At 34.9% G+C, this 18,879-nt stretch overlaps 1 protein-coding gene across 1 annotated transcript; it reads right to left on the bottom strand.

Annotated features, from left to right (window-relative positions):
• Nucleotides 1-956: 956 nt before the first annotated feature.
• LOC308642130 (olfactory receptor 52E1-like) lies at nucleotides 957-1,892 on the bottom strand (the record flags this gene model as incomplete). Its single annotated transcript, XM_081280736.1, has 1 exon — nucleotides 957-1,892. The coding sequence occupies one exon, from the start codon at nucleotides 1,890-1,892 to the stop codon at nucleotides 957-959; it is 936 nt and encodes a 311-aa protein (XP_081136862.1).
• Nucleotides 1,893-18,879: the final 16,987 nt, after the last annotated feature.

The following is an 18,879-nucleotide window of genomic DNA, read 5'->3' as shown; positions in this document are numbered from 1 at the left end:
CTTGCCAAGTTTTGCACATAATTATCATATTCACAGTATTGCTTTTTTAACATCTGACATTAACATAGCAAAGTCAAGAAAACATTCTTTTTTTTTATTTTTTGCTTGCTTGTTTTTGTTTTTGGTGCTGGGGATTGAACCCATGGCCTTGTGTGTGTGAGGCAAGCACTCTACCAAATGAGCTATATTCCCAGCCCCCAAAACATTCTTTTTCATACTGAATTCAGGCATATGAAAATACTCTAGTATTTGTTATTTTATACCAACACTAATCAAACTGATCTGGTACTTTTTATACTTCTTTATGAAAGTCTTTAGAGTTTTTGTTGTTGTTGTTTTATTTGCTTGTATGTAAATTTTGTTTGGTTTTGCTTTCAGCTCCCCGTAACTTCAATGTGCTTAGTAACAATGGAAGCAGGACAGTGTTGGTTTTCTTCCACAGTAGAAATATGAATAATTTTTAAAAATTGGAAATATTTTAATACTTTATATATGCATAAGACTTGGGATGTAATGTTTATTTCTGGGTTAAGGAAGGAGACTTAACAGGACAAAGAATTGCTACTGATAGTCCTTCCCTAATATAGATTATGTGCTTTCCTAATGTTCTCTGTCCAGTTTGAACATCAGAAATTACTGCCACACCTTTCTTTTTCCTTTTTCTTCTCCCATACATCTTTTTTTTTCCTCGTGGGACTGGCAATTGAACTCAGGAGCATTCTGCCACTGAACCCTATCTCCAGATATTTTTTTCTTAATTTTATTTTTTTTCTTAATTTTATTTTTTTATTATTTTTATTTTTTAGAAAGGATGTTGCTAAGTTTCCAAAACTGGACTTGGACTTGGCAGTCTTCCTGTCTCAGCCTCCTTAGCCCCTGGTATTTACCAGCATGTGCCACCATGCCCAATTCACCACTCCTTTCTTAAAACATCCTTTATAAACACCAGGGCTATCTTATTTCTTGGCAAACATTTTCATCACCTGGTCTCTAATCTGTTTAGTTCTGACTCCATAAATTACAGGGTTGAGCGCAGGTGGGATGACTACATAGAAATTGGCTAGAAGGATGTGGATGTAGCGTGGTATGTTCCGGCCAAACCTATGGGTCATGAATGAAAAAAATGCAGGGGTGTAGAAAGTCAGCATGACACACACATGAGAGCCACAGGTGCTAAGTGCTTTGAGCCGGGCATCCTGAGAAGAGAGTCGAAATACAGCCTGAAGGATCTGGACATAGGAAATGACAATGGCTATGATGTCACACACCAGGATAGAAATGGCACACAAGCCATAGATGATGTTGACCTTGATGCTGGCACAGGCCAGGCGGGCAATGCCCATGTGTTCACAATAAGTGTGTGGGATGACATGGTGCCCACAAAATGGTAACCGCAGGATGAGTAGAACAAAAGGAATGGCGAAAGACAAGGGTCTCAGGAGGATTACCCACGCAATGATGAACACCACCTTGTTAGTCAGCACTAATGTGTAGTGAAGAGGGTTACAGATGGCCACGTAACGGTCATAGGCCATAGCCACAAGTACAGCTGACTCCATGCCAGTGTATAGGTGGATGAAGAACATCTGGATGAGACAGCCCTCAAACGTGATTTCTCTCAGGTTGAACCAGAAGATGAGAAGCATCTTGGGAATGGTGGATGTGGACAGGCCCAGGTCAATAGATGACAAAATGGCCAGAAAGTAGAACATGGGCTGATGGAGACTGTGTTCAGTCCGGATCACATAAAGGATGGTTATATTCCCAAGTACAGCAGTCAGGAACACAGCAAAGAATGGAAGACCAATCCAGTGATGCATATTTTCCAGTCCAGGGATCCCCAGAAGGAGGAAAGAGTGTGGATGAAATAGGGTGGTATTAAGTGAGGCCATTTTTCAGAGCTCTCTATATTAAAATACATTTAAGGCCAAATTCCTCTTAGTCACTGAGTAAGTCTCATCCTTGTTTAATGCACACACACAAAAAAAGAAAAAGAAACTTCTATCACATTTACCCATATTTCTGTATCACAGAGGCTTGAAAGTATATAAAGTTTAATGGTACAATATGGCATACTTTATCACAATCATTCAATTTAACTCAACATTTCAGTTCAACAAACTGATTATCCAACATTTAATTGCAGAATTGTATGCATAGACTGATTGCAAATGATGACCAAGAGAAGCATTCCTTTCCTCATGAAACTTAAAGTGTTATTGATTTAAAGTTAGTGGTAGTGATTGTTATCAGTTATACAAGTAAGCAATTTAAATTAATAAAATATTACTAAGATAAAATTATTCCCCTTGCCTCTTTTGATATACAAAAACTTATCCTGGAATTTTTATACTATTTCATAGAAGAATATTTGGTTTATAACTACATACTTTATGAACAAAAAAAGTAGGAATGGACTAGACATGATAAAAGTCATTATGATTGTAAATAGGCCATATTTCTGTGCTGTGGAAATATAATTCAGTCTTCAAAAAAAAAACATCAAGGAAGCAAATCAGAATCTTCTAAAACAATTTTGTATATGTGTAGACATGCTTATTTAAGCTTCTGAGACTATTTCTCATCCCATAGTTGTCTTCTGATCTCTCCAGTACACTCTGCCTTGAGATTATAATATTGAAGACACAGTAAACTATGTATCAGGACAATACTCTTACTGTGGTCTGCTTCCTTTAGAAAACACATACACACTCTTCATTTTTGACCTGATGATAGGCTTTGCTACTTTTAGGTGTCTTCTAGTTGACACTGTCAAGAAAGAAACACCATTTATACACATGCACCCAGAAAAGGATTTATGTTCAACTTTTTAAGATATTACAAAGTTGTTAGGTAAGTAAGGTAGTTTATATACATCCCCCCTTGACACTAATTCTATTATTTTCTTCTTATAACAAGTTGTTGTCAGGATATATCCTGTTAATGAAGCTAAGCACTACTAAAGAGCTCTCTTACACACAATTCTCAGCATGTGTGTGCATGTATGTGTGCATGTGTGTGTCTTGCAAAGGTGCATAGCAGCTTAGGTCTTTAAACAATTCCCTAAAAAAACCCTTATAATGGAGAATTTGATCACAGCTATTGGAAGGAGACAACAAAATTGAGTTAAGATAATTAGTCAATAGCAAACAAATTGCTAGATTGAGAGACTAGAAGAGATTTTTCAAGAAAGAAAAAAAATAACTGTTTAGAAAACTATCCCTACGAGCAGGGATGACTGTATGCAAGGAGTAAACTAAGGGGTTGGGGAAAGAGTTGTAGTACATTTTAATCTATAATCATACCTTTTTTCTTTGTTTCAGCTAATTTAACAAAATTCTGTGCATGATTATGATAGAATATTAATATACACAGGGATTGAGCTCATGTTCTGCAGCTCATTGCCAGGTGATTCATTTTCAGGATATTAGGGAAAATTATTTTCCTTATGCCTACAAAATGGTTCATCGAAAAAAGCCGGGGGTAGTTAAGGTTACTGGTTATCCCATTCTTAAGAATATGACAAAGTAAAAAGCTATAGTGAGCTTACTTCCAATGTAGCTTGTCAGGAAATCCCTAGCAGGGGATTTTAATATAGTTAAAGACAACTGATTTTCCTTATCTTTAGAGTTACACACTTAGAGACTACACCACTGTAAATGATTAAAACTACCTGGGCTGGGGATGTGGCTCAAGCGGTAGCGCTCTCGCCTGGTATGCGTGTGGCCCGGGTTCGATCCTCAGTACCACATACCAACAAAGATGTTGTGTCCGCCGAAAACTAAAAAATAAATATTAAAAATTCTCCTCTCTCTCTCTCCTCTCTCTCTCTCCTCTCTCTCTCTAAAAAAAAAAAAAACTACTTAGGGGAAAGTAGAAAGTAATTTCTTGTGTTTTTCATGGTTGCAATGGATAAAGGATAATTTTGAATGGTCTCAGATAAATCAAATATAGTTCTCCCTTCCTGTTAAACAGGCTTGGGCTAGGGCCATTATCAGACCTTTAAATTATGTTGCAAGAGATTGAAGAAGACATACAATGAGAAACAATCAGAAAATATGAAGAGAAACAACCTTCATAGATCAATAAATAGACAGGATCCAGGTCAGCAAATAACTACAGTACACAGAAAAATTAGCAAAAATGTCAAATGATATATGAACTGCATGTAGAGACTACATAGAAAGAATGAAAGCCACAGTTGCTCAAATGTACAAAAGATTCTACCAACACATTCTTACCATCAGTTCTCATACCATTTTCCTGTGATCAGAAGGTTTTAATTTCTTCCCACTACTATATCACCTACTGCTCTTTCCTTTGTGCTCAGCTAACCATAGATAAGAATACATACTAAAATGTTACTTATCAGCAGAGACACCTGGAGAAGTGATCATATCTCCCATACATTCTTCTGAATTCCATATACTTAGGAGGGTTGTGTTTTATACTGTGTTCATAACCTCCAGAGTAAGACCTTAGGTACACCCTGGGGACTCTGGAGACCACAGAATTCTGAAATCAGAATTAACCCTTTCACATTAAGTTAAGAGAAACAGAATAGACAATCCATGTCCTGATTCTGAAACTGGATTCTCAAATTTAGGATTATCTTAATTCCAGGAGAAGATGATGATGATGATGATGATGATGATGATGATGATGATAAATTTCTTAATTTTTTTTTCCAACAGGGGGCCTGGATTTTGTTCTAAGGTCTTTATCCTGACCTCACCAAGCAGTGTGGGGCCCTTCCATGGCTCTTAATATGTTGGCTAATGACTATAATACTGCTGGGTTTATCTTCTTAATACTATGCAAAACTACCACATTAACTCATATTTTTTATAATTGTGTTACTACAAAAAAGTTAAGCAAGCACACTATGACCATTACCATGACTCAATATTTAGCATTTATCTTAAAGTTAGAAATTCATACAGTTTTGCATACACTAGCATCTATCATGCCATTCCATTAGAGATTTTTCTGTCAGTAATGGAAATCAGAAACAAAAATGCAGGGGGCAGAAACTAGTTGTGTTGTCATCATTTCCCCACTGACTGTGTAAATTAAACCATGTACAAATTTCATTATTCTCTTAACCTCAGTTTTGAAGCTTATAATAGGAGGACATCGATGTCACAGTAGCACAATTCACAATAGCTAGACTGTGGAACCAACCTAGATGCCCTTCAATAGACGAATGGATAAAAAAAATGTGCCATTTAAACACAATGGAGTATTACTCTGCAATAAAAAAATGACAAAATCATGGAATTTTCAGGGAAATGGATGGCATTAGAGCAGATTATGCTAAGTGAAGCTAGCCAATCCCTAAAAAACAAATGCCAAATGTCTTCTTTGATATAAGGAGAACAACTAAGAACAGAGCAGGGAGGAAGAGCATGAGAAGAAGATTAACATTAAACAGGGACGAGAGGGGGGAGGGAAATGGAGAGAGAAGGGAAATGGCATGGAAATGGAAGGAGACCCTCATTGTTATACAAAATTACATATAAGAGGAAGTGAGGGGAAAGGGAAAAAACAAGGGGGAGAAATGAATTACAGTAGATGGGGTAGAGAGAGAAGATAGGAGGAGAGGGGAAGGGAGGGGAGATAGCAGAGGATAGGAAAGGCAACAGAACACAACAGACACTAGTATGGCAATATGTAAAACAGTGGATGTGTAACTGATGTGATTCTGCAATCTGTATACGGGGTAATAATGGGAGTTCATAACCCACTTTAATCAAATGTATGAAATATGATATGTCAAGAACTATGTAATGTTTTGAACAATCAATAATAAAAATTAAAAAAAGTAGTACCAGATAGTGTTGTTAAAAAAATCAAATGAGACAATGATTTTAAAATCCTATGTAATAAATTAAAAGTTACACAATATTTTTGTAAAAGTACATATACATTTATGCATATGTAAATTTGTCTATGTATATAAAAATATAGAGGAAGATTCCAAATATATACAGTGTTAAGATACCAAATAAAAAAGGAGGAAATTTGTTAACTAAGATCGATTTCTTTTATATTAACATGAGTTTATTATTCTACCTAACTGATATGGAGACAGAAGTAGAGGAGGCCAGAAGAATTCTATAGAGCTGAATTTTCAGTCTTCCATTCTAGATGGCTTGCCCATGAGTGACAGGGACTGATGTTAGACTCTCAGAAGATTAAATTTCATGGTACATTCTCTAATGATTCAACAAATATGAACCAATTATCAACTTTGCATTTGACACTGTTTCAAGCACTGTTGAGTATTAAACAGAACCTACAAAATACTTTTTCTGTAGTAAGAGAAGAGCAACAGTCAGAACAATTAAGGTTAGTATAGAGATGACAATATGAGTTACATGGAAACATAAAATGCAGAGCAGGGTGGGGATGGTGATGGTAAGTGTTGGCAATTCTAAGATCATCAGAAAACTAACACTAAGAATATGGAATTTAAGTACAGGTTTGAAGGAGGGGAGGAGGAAAAAAATCATGTAGAATGTGGGAGAGGGTGAAGAGAAGCATTCCAAGCAAAGAGAGCAGCAAATGTAAAGGAAAACAGTAGTATCTTGGCGTGGTACAGGAAAGTACATTCCACAGAATCAAAGTCTCTATGATACAACAAAATTAGGAACCCACAGATCTTCACCATCACATAGCCATTCACAGGCTATCTCTGAATAGGAAAATGCCTAAGGAGATTCTCATAATATCTAGCAATCAGGGCAGATCATGAAATTTATTCCAGTAAATCCAATTGCTTGTTTGTTTTCTTTTCAATTTTAAATATAATTTTAAAGGCATGGAAGCAGAAGAAACAAACACATTGTCAAGTTATCAATAGCTACTCTTTAAAAAGTTGACTGATAATCCCTGAGGGTATTTATATACCTTCTCATTCTTGCTTCTGTCAAGTTATGATAACCCCTGTTAAAAAGGATACCATATCCACAAAGGAAAAAAAAGAACATCACGTCTAGAACACTGCAAGAAAACTCAAAGTCAATGTTTCTGATGAACAAGCTGCAAAATCCTCAACAAAATATTAGCAAACCTAATTTGGCAGTATATAAGATTCACATACCATGACCAAGAGAATTTACACCTGGGATACAAGGTTGTTTCAACATATCTAGATGTTTTTAACAGAATGAAGGATAAAATCATCATGTTGATGGATGAGGAGATGTTTTCTTAGAAAAAAAACTTCAACAAAGTCAAAGTCTTTTATACTAAAAAGTATAAAACACTGTCAAAAGAAGTCAAAGCACTCATAAATAAACAGAGACATCTTCCATGTTAATGGATTAGAAGACTTTCTATTCTTAAAATGTCCACATTAACTAAAACCAACTACAGATTCAATGTGAACCCCATTAAAAATCCAAATATTATTTTTTTACAGAAATAAGAAACAATCCTTCATAACACATCACAAGTCAGAAGGTGAAGAAATGTTCAGCAAGAAGAGCAAAATTAGACACCTCAAACTTCCTGATATAAAAATATTTGCATAATCTATAGTAATCAGAACAATATGGCACAGGCACAAAAACAGACATACAACCCAATGGAATGGACCAGGAGTCCAGTAGTAAATCCATCGACATTTGGTCAACTGATTTTGTTAAGAGTTCCAAGGATACACAATAAGGTAAAGATAATCCCTCTGATGAAGTGAATATCCAGATGCAAAAGAATAAAACTTCACCCTTATCATATATCATAAACAAATATTCACTCAAACTGGATTAAAAACTTAAGACATGAAAACATAAAACTCCTATAAGAAGACCTAGTTGGAAATCTCCCTGACATTTTATAGGCAAGGATTTCCTGATTATCACACAGAAAACACACAATTTTGGAAGGAAACTTTGAAAGTTAATGGACAGTTGAAGACACATATTGTGGTCTCACAGATGTGTATTTACCTCCAAATTCATCAAACAGTGTACATTGCATACGCTTTTTGTGGTGTGTTAATTATACTTCAGTGGTGTAGTTTAAAAAGGCAGAAGTTATAGAAACACATTAGTTGTAGTATGAAGCTTTAGAATAAAATGCAAAACTTAAAAAGAAATGAGAAATTTAATGCTTACCTTGTGAGTCTACCTAAACCCTTCATTTACTCACTCTGTGTTGGAGGGCAGTAACTGATGCTCCTGTTCCTTCATAATCTCTGACTTTATTTTAAAAACAAAGCATACTTGTTTATTCAAGGATAAACATTCTTATGAAGAGCAACTCTGTTCTAGTTGTAGCTATTTCAATCAACTAAAACATTGCATTTGTTAAGTTCTTAAACCACATGTCTTTTTTTCTTTATCTTTTTTTTCAGTTGCTCCCTCTATTTTCCTGTCCTATTCCATTTCCATTTCTTACTCATGGTTAATCTAATAAGCAATAACTTATTCCTTCAAACATTTTATTGACTTCAATGAGATTATATTTATATAATAATATATAATAATAATAAATAAATAATAATATTTATATATTACATATTATATGTAATATAATATTTATCAATATTCAATATTCAAAGATAGAATAAAATTAGGCTGAGGCAGGAGAAGCACAAGTTCAAAGCCAACCTCAGCAACATAGCAAGGCCCTAAGCAACTTAGTAAGTAAGTCCCTGTTTCAAGATTTAAAAAATAAAATAAAAAGGACTGGAGATGTTACTCAGTGGTTAAATACTCCAGGGTTCAATCCCTGGCATTAAAAATAAATAAATAAAATGATATGTTAGATTCCTATATACTTACCACTAATTTTACATGCATGTTAACAATTTTCAATACTTGTTTTTAGTATCTTCTACTCTACTAGAAAAACTCTACAGATACAGGTTGTCCTTATGTGATCCAATCCCTGTTTTCAGCCCCACAAGTAGTAATAGACCAACGTATTCTGAAAATTATAATTATTTAAAGGTATCCTATTGGCAAATTTCTTCCTTAATTAGAACATTTCACTCTGTCTGGATTATTATCTTCTCATAGTTGTCCACCATAGACCTCCTTCATGTTGCACTTAAACATCAGTTTCTTATCTACTCTTACTGGTCCTTCAATCTTGGTCACATCTTTAAATTGATTTGAATTTAGAGGGGAGATATTTCCTTTTTTTAATTGGTGTTCACAACATTACAAAGCTCTTGACATATCATATTTCATACATTAGATTCAATTGTGTTAAAAACTCCCAATTTTTACCCCAAATGCAGATTGCAGAATCACATCGGTTACACATCCACAATTTTACATAATGCCCTATTAGTAACTGTTGTATTCTGTTACCTTTCCTATCCCCTACTATCCCCCCTCCCCTCCCCTCCCATCTTCTCTCTCTACCCCATCTACTGTAATTCATTTCTCTCCTTGTTTATTTCCCCATTCCCCTCACAACCTCTTATATGTAACTTTGTATAGCAATGAGGGTCTCCCTTCATTTCCATGCAATTTCCCTTTTCTCTCCCTTTCCCTCCCATCTCATGTCTCTGTTTAATGTTAATCTTTTCTTCCTGCTCTTCCTCCCTGTTCTGTTCTTAGTTGCTCTCATTATGTCAAAGAAGACATTTGGTATTTGTTTTTTAGGGATTGGCTAGCTTCACTAAGCATAATCTGCTCTAGTGCCATCCATTTCCCTGCAAATTCCATGATTTTGTCATTTTTTAGTGCTGCGTAATACTCCATGGTGTATAAATGCCACATTTTTTTATCCATTCATCTATTGAAGGGCATCTAGGTTGGTTCCACAGTCTAGCTATTGGGAATTGTGCTGCTATGAACATAGATGTGGCAGTATCCCTGTAGTATGCTCTTTTAAAGTCTTCAGGGAATAGTCTGAGAAGGGCAATAGCTGAGTCCAAAGGTGGTTCCATTCCCAGCTTTCCCAGGAATCTCCATACTGCTTTCCAAATTGGCCACACCAATTTGCAGTCCCACCAGCAATGTACAAGAGTACCCTTTTCCCCACATCCTCCCCAGCACTTGTTGTTGTTTGACTTCATAATGGCTGCCAATCTTACTGGAGTGATATGGTATCTTAGGGTGGTTTTGATTTGCATTTCTCTGACTGCTAGAGATGGTGAGCATTTTTTCATGAACTTGTTGACTGATTGTATGTCCTCCTCTGAGAAGTGTCTGTTCAGGTCTTTGGCCCATTTGTTTATTGGGTTATTTGTTATCTTATTGTCTAATTTTTTGAGTTCTTTGTATACTCTGGATATTAGGGCTCTATCTGAAGTGTGAGGAGTAAAAATTTGTTCCCAGGATGTAGGCTCCCTATTTACCTCTCTTATTGTTTCTCTTGCTGAGAAAAAACTTTTTAGTTTAAGTAAGTCCCATTTGTTGATTCTTGTTATTAACTCTTGAGCTATGGGTGTCCTATTACGGAATTTGGAGCCCGACCCCACAATTTGTAGATCGGAGCCAACTTTTCTTCTATCAGACGCAGAGTCTCTGATTTGATATCAAGCTCCTTGATCCATTTTGAGTTAACTTTTGTGCATGGTGAGAGAAAAGGATTCAGTTTCATTTTGTTGCATATGGATTTCCAATTTTCCCAACATCATTTGTTGAAGATGCTATCCTTCCTCCATTGCATGCTTTTAGCCCCTTTATCAAATATAAGATAGTTGTAACTTTGTGGATTAGTCTCTGTGTCCTCTATTCTATACCATTGGTCCACCCGCCTGTTTTGGTACCAGTACCATGCTGTTTTTGTCACTATTGCTCTGTAATATAGTTTGAAATCTGGTATCGCTATACTGCCTGATTCACACTTCCTGCTTAGAATTGCTTTTGCTATTCTGGGTCTTTTACTTTTCCATATGAATTTCATGATTGCTTTATCTATTTCTACAAGAAATGCCGTTGGGATTTTGATTGGCATTGCATTAAACCTATAGAGAACTTTTGGTAATGTCGCCATTTTGATGATGTTACTTCTGCCTATCCATGAACAGGGTATATTTTTCCATCTTCTAAGATCTTCTTCTACTTCTCTCTTTAGGGTTCTGTAGTTTTCATTGTATAAATCTTTCACTTCTTTTGTTAGATTGATTCCCAAGTATTTTATCTTTTTTGAGGATATTGTGAATGGAGTGTTTTTCCTCATTTCCGTTTCAGAAGTTTTGTCGCTGATATACAGAAATGCCTTTGATTTATGCGTGTTGATTTTATATCCTGCCACTTTGCTGAATTCATTTATTAGTTCTAGTAGTTTCTTTGTAGACCCTTTTGGGTCTTCTAGTTATAGAATCATGTCATCTGCAAATAGTGATAATTTAAGTTCTTCTTTTCCTATTTTTATGCCTTTAATTTATTTCGTCTGTCTAATTGCTCTGGCCAGTGTTTCGAGAACTATATTGAATAGAAGTGGTGATAGAGGGCATCCCTGTCTTGTTCCAGATTTTAGAGGGAATGCCTTCAATTTTTCTCCATTCAGAATGATGCTAGCCTGAGGCTTAGCATAGATAGCTTTTACAATGTCGAGGTAAGTTCCTGTTATCCCTAGTTTTTCTAATGTTTTGAACATAAAGGGATGCTGTACTTTGTTGAATGCTTTTTCTGCATCTATCGAGATGATCATATGGTTCTTATCTTTGAGTCTATTGATGTGGTGAATAACATTTATTGATTTCCGTATATTGAACCATCCTTGCATCCCAGGGATGAATCCTACTTGATCATGGTGCACAATTTTTTTGATGTGCCTTTGTATCCGATTCACCAGAATTTTATTGAGGATTTTTGCATGTAGGTTCATCAGAGATACTGGTCTGTAGTTTTCTTTCTTTGAGGTGTCTTTGTGTGGTTTCGGGATCAGGGTGATGTTGGCCTCATAGAATGAATTTGGAAGAGCTCCCTCTTTTTCTATTTCCTGAAATAACTTGAAAAGTATTGGTATTAATTCTTCTTTAAAGGTTTTGTAAAACTCCGCTGCATACCCATCTGGTCCTGGGCTTTTCTTGGTTGGTAGTCTTTTGATTGCTTCTTCAATTTCATCCATTGATATTGGTCTGTTCAAATTGTGTGTATCCTCCTGACTCAGTCTGGGCAAATCATATGACATAAGAAATTTATCGATGTCTTCACTATCTTCTATTTTATTGGAATATAGGTTTTCAAAATAATTTCTAATTGTCTTCTGTATTTCTGTAGCATCTGTTGTGATATTGCCTTTTTCATCCCGTATGTTAGTAATTTGAGTTCTCTCTCTTCTTCTCTTCGTTAGCATGACTAAGGGTCTGTCGATCTTATTTCTTTTTTCGAAGAACCAACTTTTAGTTTTGTTAATTTTTTCAATAATTTCTTTTGTTTCAATTTCCTTGATTTCCGCTCTGATTTTAATTATTTCTTGCCTTCTGCTATATTTGCTGTTGTTTTGCTCTTCCTTTTCTAGGGCTTTGAGATGAAGTGTGAGCTCATTTATTTGTTGGTTTTTCCTTTTTTTGAGGAATGACCTCCAGGTGATGAATTTCCCTCTTAAAACTGCTTTCATTGTGTCCCATAGATTCCGATATGTTGTGTCTGTATTTTCATTTATCTCTAAGAATTTTTTGATTTCCTCCTTTATGTCTTCTGTAACCCATTGATCATTCAGTAACATATTGTTCATTTTGCATGTGATGTAGGGTTTTTCCTTTCTTCTTTTATCATTGATTTCCAGTTTCATTCCATTATGATCAGATAAAACGCATGGTATTATCTCCACCCCTTTATATTTACTGAGGGTTGCCCTATGGCATAATATATGGTCTACTTTTGAGAAGGATCCATGTGCTGCTGAGAAAAAAAGTATATCCATTTGATGATGGTTGAAATATTCTATATATGTCAGTTAAGTCTAGGTTATTGATTGTGATATTGAGTTCTATAGTTTCTTTATTCAACTTTTGTTTGGAGGATCTGTCCAATGGTGAGAGAGGTGTGTTGAAGTCACCCATAATTATTGTGTTGTGGTCTATTTGATTCTTGAACTTGAGGAGAATTTGTTTTATGAATGTCGCAGCACCATTATTTGGTGCATAAATATTGATAATTGTTATGTCTTGTTGGTGAATGGTTCCTTTTAACAGTATATAATGTCCTTCCTTATCCCTTTTGATTAACTTAGTCTTGAAGTCGATTTTATTCGATATGAGGATGGCCACCCCTGCTTGCCTACGAGGACTGTGTGCGTGGTATATTTCTTCCCAACCTTTCACCTTCAGCCTGTGTATGTCTTTTCCAATCAGATGTGTCTCCTGGAGACAGCATATTGTTGGATTTGTTTTTTTAATCCTTGTTACCAGCCTATGTCGCTTTATTGGAGAGTTTAAGCCATTAACGTTTAGAGTTACTATTGATATATGGTTTGTACTTCCTGCCATGTTTGATTATTTATCTTTTTTTTTCTAATTTAGTTTGTTTCTCCATGATTAGCTTTCCCCCTGTCCTCTGTCTTTACCGAGGCACTTCCCACTGATAGTTTTGGTTATTGTTTTTCATTTCTTCCTCATGTAGTGTTTTGCTCAAGATGCTTTGCAATGCTGGTTTTCTGGCTGCAAATTCTTTTGGCTTTTGTTTATCATGAAAGATTTTTATTTCGTTGTTGTACCTGAAGCTTAATTTTGCTGGATACAGAATTTTTGTTTGGCGTCCATCGTCTCTCAGTGTTTGAAATACGTACTTCCATTTGTTGCTGATCCCTCTCTTGTCTTTCTACTTATGAATTCTAACAAAATAAGGGAAAAAATAAAACCAAAAAAAATCAAATATAAGTATACTAGATAAAGGACTCTTGCTTATATACATAAATGCATCAAAACCCTGCCTATTTCACTCAACTCTAAATTTATATTGGATAGACCATATAAAGGAGACTAAATGTATTGATCCCTGTTCTAAATTTTGTAAGACCATGGATAAAAAATTTAGCTGGTCTAGAAAGATGGACTTCACTCACATTTGTAAGTTTATTTCATAAATGATTGAAAGGTATGAGTTTTCAAGAGATATGCAAGAAACACATGTCTAACACAGATTTTATAGGAATAAAAAAAGTGTGCAGCAGGGGACTTCTGTTTTGTTGTTTAGACTTAGAAAAAGGAGAAATAATGAAAAGAGCACTGAATCATAGCACAATAATGTCCACAACCAGATGCAAAAGATTGACTGATTTCTGGGGTATTGCTCTGCAACTTTTTCTCAGGTTCATACAAGTGGGAAAAGCAAATGATAAAAAGCTGTTTGTGATTTAATCAGAGATGCTTTTCTCTGATTAGCCAAACCTTTGACCCACAGGCATTAATTTCATCCAGAATTCCTGGTTTCCCTTGCTCAGACACTGGATATATTACCAATATGGTGTCAATAGGAAGACTCTGAAGAGTGAGGCTCAACACAGGTATAAGGTGGAGCCCTTCCGGTCTGGAGCTGTCATTGAGCACATGCAGAGCTGGTTGCTGAATTATGGATGAGCCAAGATAATGATAAGGTAAAGATTCATAAAAACAGGAAACACTAAGGTTGTATAAACATGAACAGGATCATATGTGTTCTGGACATAGGTGTGGATAGGATCAGGGTCAGGAACCTGCCAAGGTCAAAGGACAGCAGCAATCTCTGGGCAGGGATACAGTAACAAATGCCTATGAAATCATCCTGAGGGGATGCAGAGGTTGTAAAAGACATGAGTGTATCTGAGCTGAGCTCCAATTATCTAGCACCTGCTCCATGTTCCTATCAGACTTCAACTGAAGAAGATAAACTCAAAGACAGAATTATTTTTAAAATTAAGGATTGCAACCACAGAGCATTAAACCTCAAACAAGCATTGAGCCCTATTTTAGAGTAGAGTGCTATGTACTGCCCTGGACACACACTCATGAAGCCCTCCATGGCATTAGCTAAGCTCTGTGAGTTCAGCTTTGCAGATATATAGGTTAGTTATTATTTCAGGGTAGAAAAAGGGAAAATGACTTTGTAGGAACATACCTGTATCAATAACTATGAATGAGAAATAGATTAGTTTATTTTTTTAAAAAGTAACAACTGAAGAGATAAAAAAGAATATAAAGTGGATGATCTGTCCAATATCAATTTACTTAGAAAATTTATAATATTATATGTAGAGCAGAGTCATTGACTGGACAGCCCTTGTCTTTTGACACAAAAGTATATTTTCTCCATAAATGATGGTCCAGAATTATGAAGGCATGAGCTCTATCTACTATTGTTTTGCACTATAGAATGAGTTAATGAAAGGTTCATAGAAATATTCTAGTTAATTAAGAAATCTGTTTCTCCTGAATTTATTTTCTTGTAAGTCATGGTGCACTTCATGACCCAGATTGGAAACCAGAATCCCCAGAGACCTGTGTACTTTTAAAAAACTGGCTCTAGGGAATTTTCTAATGAAAGTTCCTCCCAGGTAAAAAGCAATGCCCTCATAAAAACTGAGCAGGTTTTGACAATACAGAGATAGGAATCTGTTTTGATGCTCAGCCTGGTGAGTCTTTTCTGTCTCTCAACTTAGAGATGCACAAGGGAAAGAAGAGGCATAGAAGAGATGACAGGAGACAAGGGTTATGTTTGGGGAAAACAGACTAAGGATGAAGCTTTGGGAAAGAATAGGATCATGGCAAATAAAGGCTATGTAATATTAATAAAAGCATTTAGATTTTATTCTGAATCCAATAGGTGTGCCTTTTGGAAAAAATTTTTATATCTAATGCATGAGGGATAATATGCATGAGGGATCTCTTTGGAACATGGTTCAATGTTTTGAAGGAATTATCTGTTATAAACCTGATAACAGATTTAAGTTAAGTTATTTATCTTTATTATCTCTGTTTCCTAGATTAAGAAACTGAGTTGTAGAAATATTACATTACTCATGCAATGTCACACAACTAATAAACAATAGTTCCTATTTTCTTCCCTTTAAATCCAGAGTGACTTGGTCATAAAGCTAGGGTTCAACACAATCAGTCCAGTGCAGAGCTCATGTTCTTGAGCCTTGGGAAGCACTGAACTGTAATGACTTCAAGAAATGGTGATTTGAACCATTCCAATTAGAATGTAGACAGTGTGCTGGTTTTGATATGTTTTTAAAAGATGAATTGTTAGTATTTTTCTTTAAAGAGGTGGAAAAAGGAAAAGGACGATGCTTATATTTTTAAATTGACCATTTGCCCAATGATACTGGCATTCATAGAATTAGACAGCAAAAAAAGAGGAATAAGTGACAATTGGCGTTTGGTGGAATCAGTGTTGGGAATTCAATTTTAGAAATATTTAATTTGTACTATTTTTAGAAAAAAAGGTAAAAATAATTTCTTAGGAGAATTTAGTCATGTAAATTTCAGTTTTAGTTGAATAAATATTATGGACACATTTATTTAGTAGTCTTTATTAGAAAGATAGCTATCAAAACAGTGAATGTGAATGAGATTTTCCATATTGATTACATTGAATGAAAATGAAGTACCTCAAAATAACAAAGAGGGTGTTTGTAGGTAAAACTTTTAAATTAAAAGCAATAGAGTAAGCTGTTATTTTATGTAGAATGAATATATATATATACTAATTATATATATAATTATATATATAATATATAATATATATATTATATATTATATAATATATAATTACTCCCAATTTACAGGGATTGGGGTATGCCTTTCTTGAAATAGACATTGATGTTCACAAAAAATAATTCAGAAAGAACTATGTAATTCTACAGAGTTCGAAGAAGTCAGATTAGATGTAACTTTCTCAGAGGTGAGTATTTGAAGAAAGTTTTTCCCAAAAACTGGACCTATTTTATATTTCACTTACAATTTAGTTTAGTGACCTTGTATTTATAATTTCATTTGGAATAATTTTAATAAATGAAGAATGTTTGATGTAATGTGTGAAACTGGATAGGTAGTCCTTATTTCTCAGAAAAAGTAGTGCATGATTACCTCTTAGCAACATTTTATGTGGTGTCATATATTCAGAAAAATGATGCCTAGAATTGTTTTGTACATTTATACACTTTTCATGAAGATGATTTTTGTATGCAGATACATCTATCTAGTAGTCATTTACTCTCTTTTATCTATAAAATATGCTAAATTTTTGAAGTTGGAGTATAATCTTATTTTTAGTCATTTATTTATTATAATTTGTTATACATGATGGAAGAATGCAATTCATTTCATATTACACATTTAGAGCACAATTTTTCAAGTCACTGATTATACACAAAATATTTTCACATCATTTGTGTCTTCATACATGTACTTAGGGTAATGATGTCTAACTCATTCCACCATCATTCCTTTCCCTATGCCCCCTCCCTTCCCCTCTTTCCCCTTTGCCCTATCTAAAATTCCTCCATTCCTACCATGCTCCCCCCACTCCAATTGCCATTATAAGTCAGCATCCTCATATCAAAGAAAACATTCAGCCTTTGGCTTGGGGATTGGCTTGCTTCACATAGCATTATATTCTTCAACTCCATACATTTACCATGATTTTATTCTCTTTTAATGCTGAGTAATGTTCCATTGTGTACACATACCAAAGTTTCTCTATCCATTCATCTACTGAATGGCATATGGGTTGGTTCCATAATTTAGTTATTATGAATTGTGCTACTATAAACATTGATATGGCTGTGTCCCTGTAGTATGCTGTTTTTAAGTCCTTTGGGTATAAACCAAGGAGTGGGATAGCTGGGTCAAATAGTGGTTCCATTCTAAGTTTTCCAAGGAATCTTCATATTGCTTTCCATATTGGCTGCACCAATTTGCAGTCCCACTAGCAATGTGTGAGTATGCCTTTTTCCCCACATCCTCGCCAACATTTATTGTTGTTTGTATTCTTGATAATTGTCATCTGACTGGAATGAGATGAAATCTTAGAGTAGTTTTGATTTGCACTTCTCCTATTGCTAGAGATGTTGAACATTTTTTTCATAAGTTTGTTAATTGATTGCATATCTTTTTATGAGAGAGTGGTACAGAATTGAGAACACATAGTCCAACCCACATAACTACAGTTTTCTTATATTAGACAAATACACCAAACATGTAGATTGAAGAAAAGATAACCTCTTCAACATATGGTGCTGGGAAAACTGCAAATAACAGGTAACAAAATGAAATTAAACCCCTATCTCTCACCATGCACATAACTCAACTCAAAGTAGATCAAGGACCAAGAAATTAAACCAGAAACCTTGTGCCTAATGGAAGAAAAAGTAGGCCCAAATCTCCATCATGTTGAATTAGGCCCAAACTTCTTTAATAAAATTCCTATAGCACAAGAATTAAAACTAAGAATCAATACATAGGATGGATTCAAACTAAAAAGCTTCTTCTCAACAAAAGAAACAATCAGTGAGGTGAATAGAGAGGCTAAAGAATGGGAACAAATCTTTACCACAAGCACATCAGATAGAGCACTAATCTCTAGGATATATAAAACATTCAAAAATCTTAACACCAAAAAAAACCCAATAATCCAATCAACAAATGGGCCAAGGAACTGGGGTATAATCTTTTAAAACATTATTTACATTCTTATCACTATCCCTAGGTTAAGATACTTGCAAATTCCATGTGGATTTTTTTTCATGTTTCCAAGTTTTGTTATCTTCTTTAATTTTGTGTGTGACAAATTTCTTTGGAACAATTAAAGTACTGAAGGAAAGGGATAACAAAGAAGGGAGCAAAAATTGGACTTAAGGCCAAAGATTAAGAACTACCTGTATTTAATGAATGGTCAGTGGGACAAATATCTTTTAAAAAGACTGAAAGCATTTAAAAAATGGAACTAAGAGAGGTACAAAGGAAATTGGAAAAGTGAATTA

This window comes from Spermophilus citellus, assembly GCF_964194105.1.
Source record: "Spermophilus citellus genome assembly, chromosome: 2".
In the NCBI taxonomy this organism is placed as follows: Eukaryota; Metazoa; Chordata; class Mammalia; order Rodentia; family Sciuridae; genus Spermophilus; species Spermophilus citellus.
The sequence above is the reverse complement of the archived record's forward strand: the minus strand, read 5'-3'. Positions and strand labels throughout refer to the sequence as shown.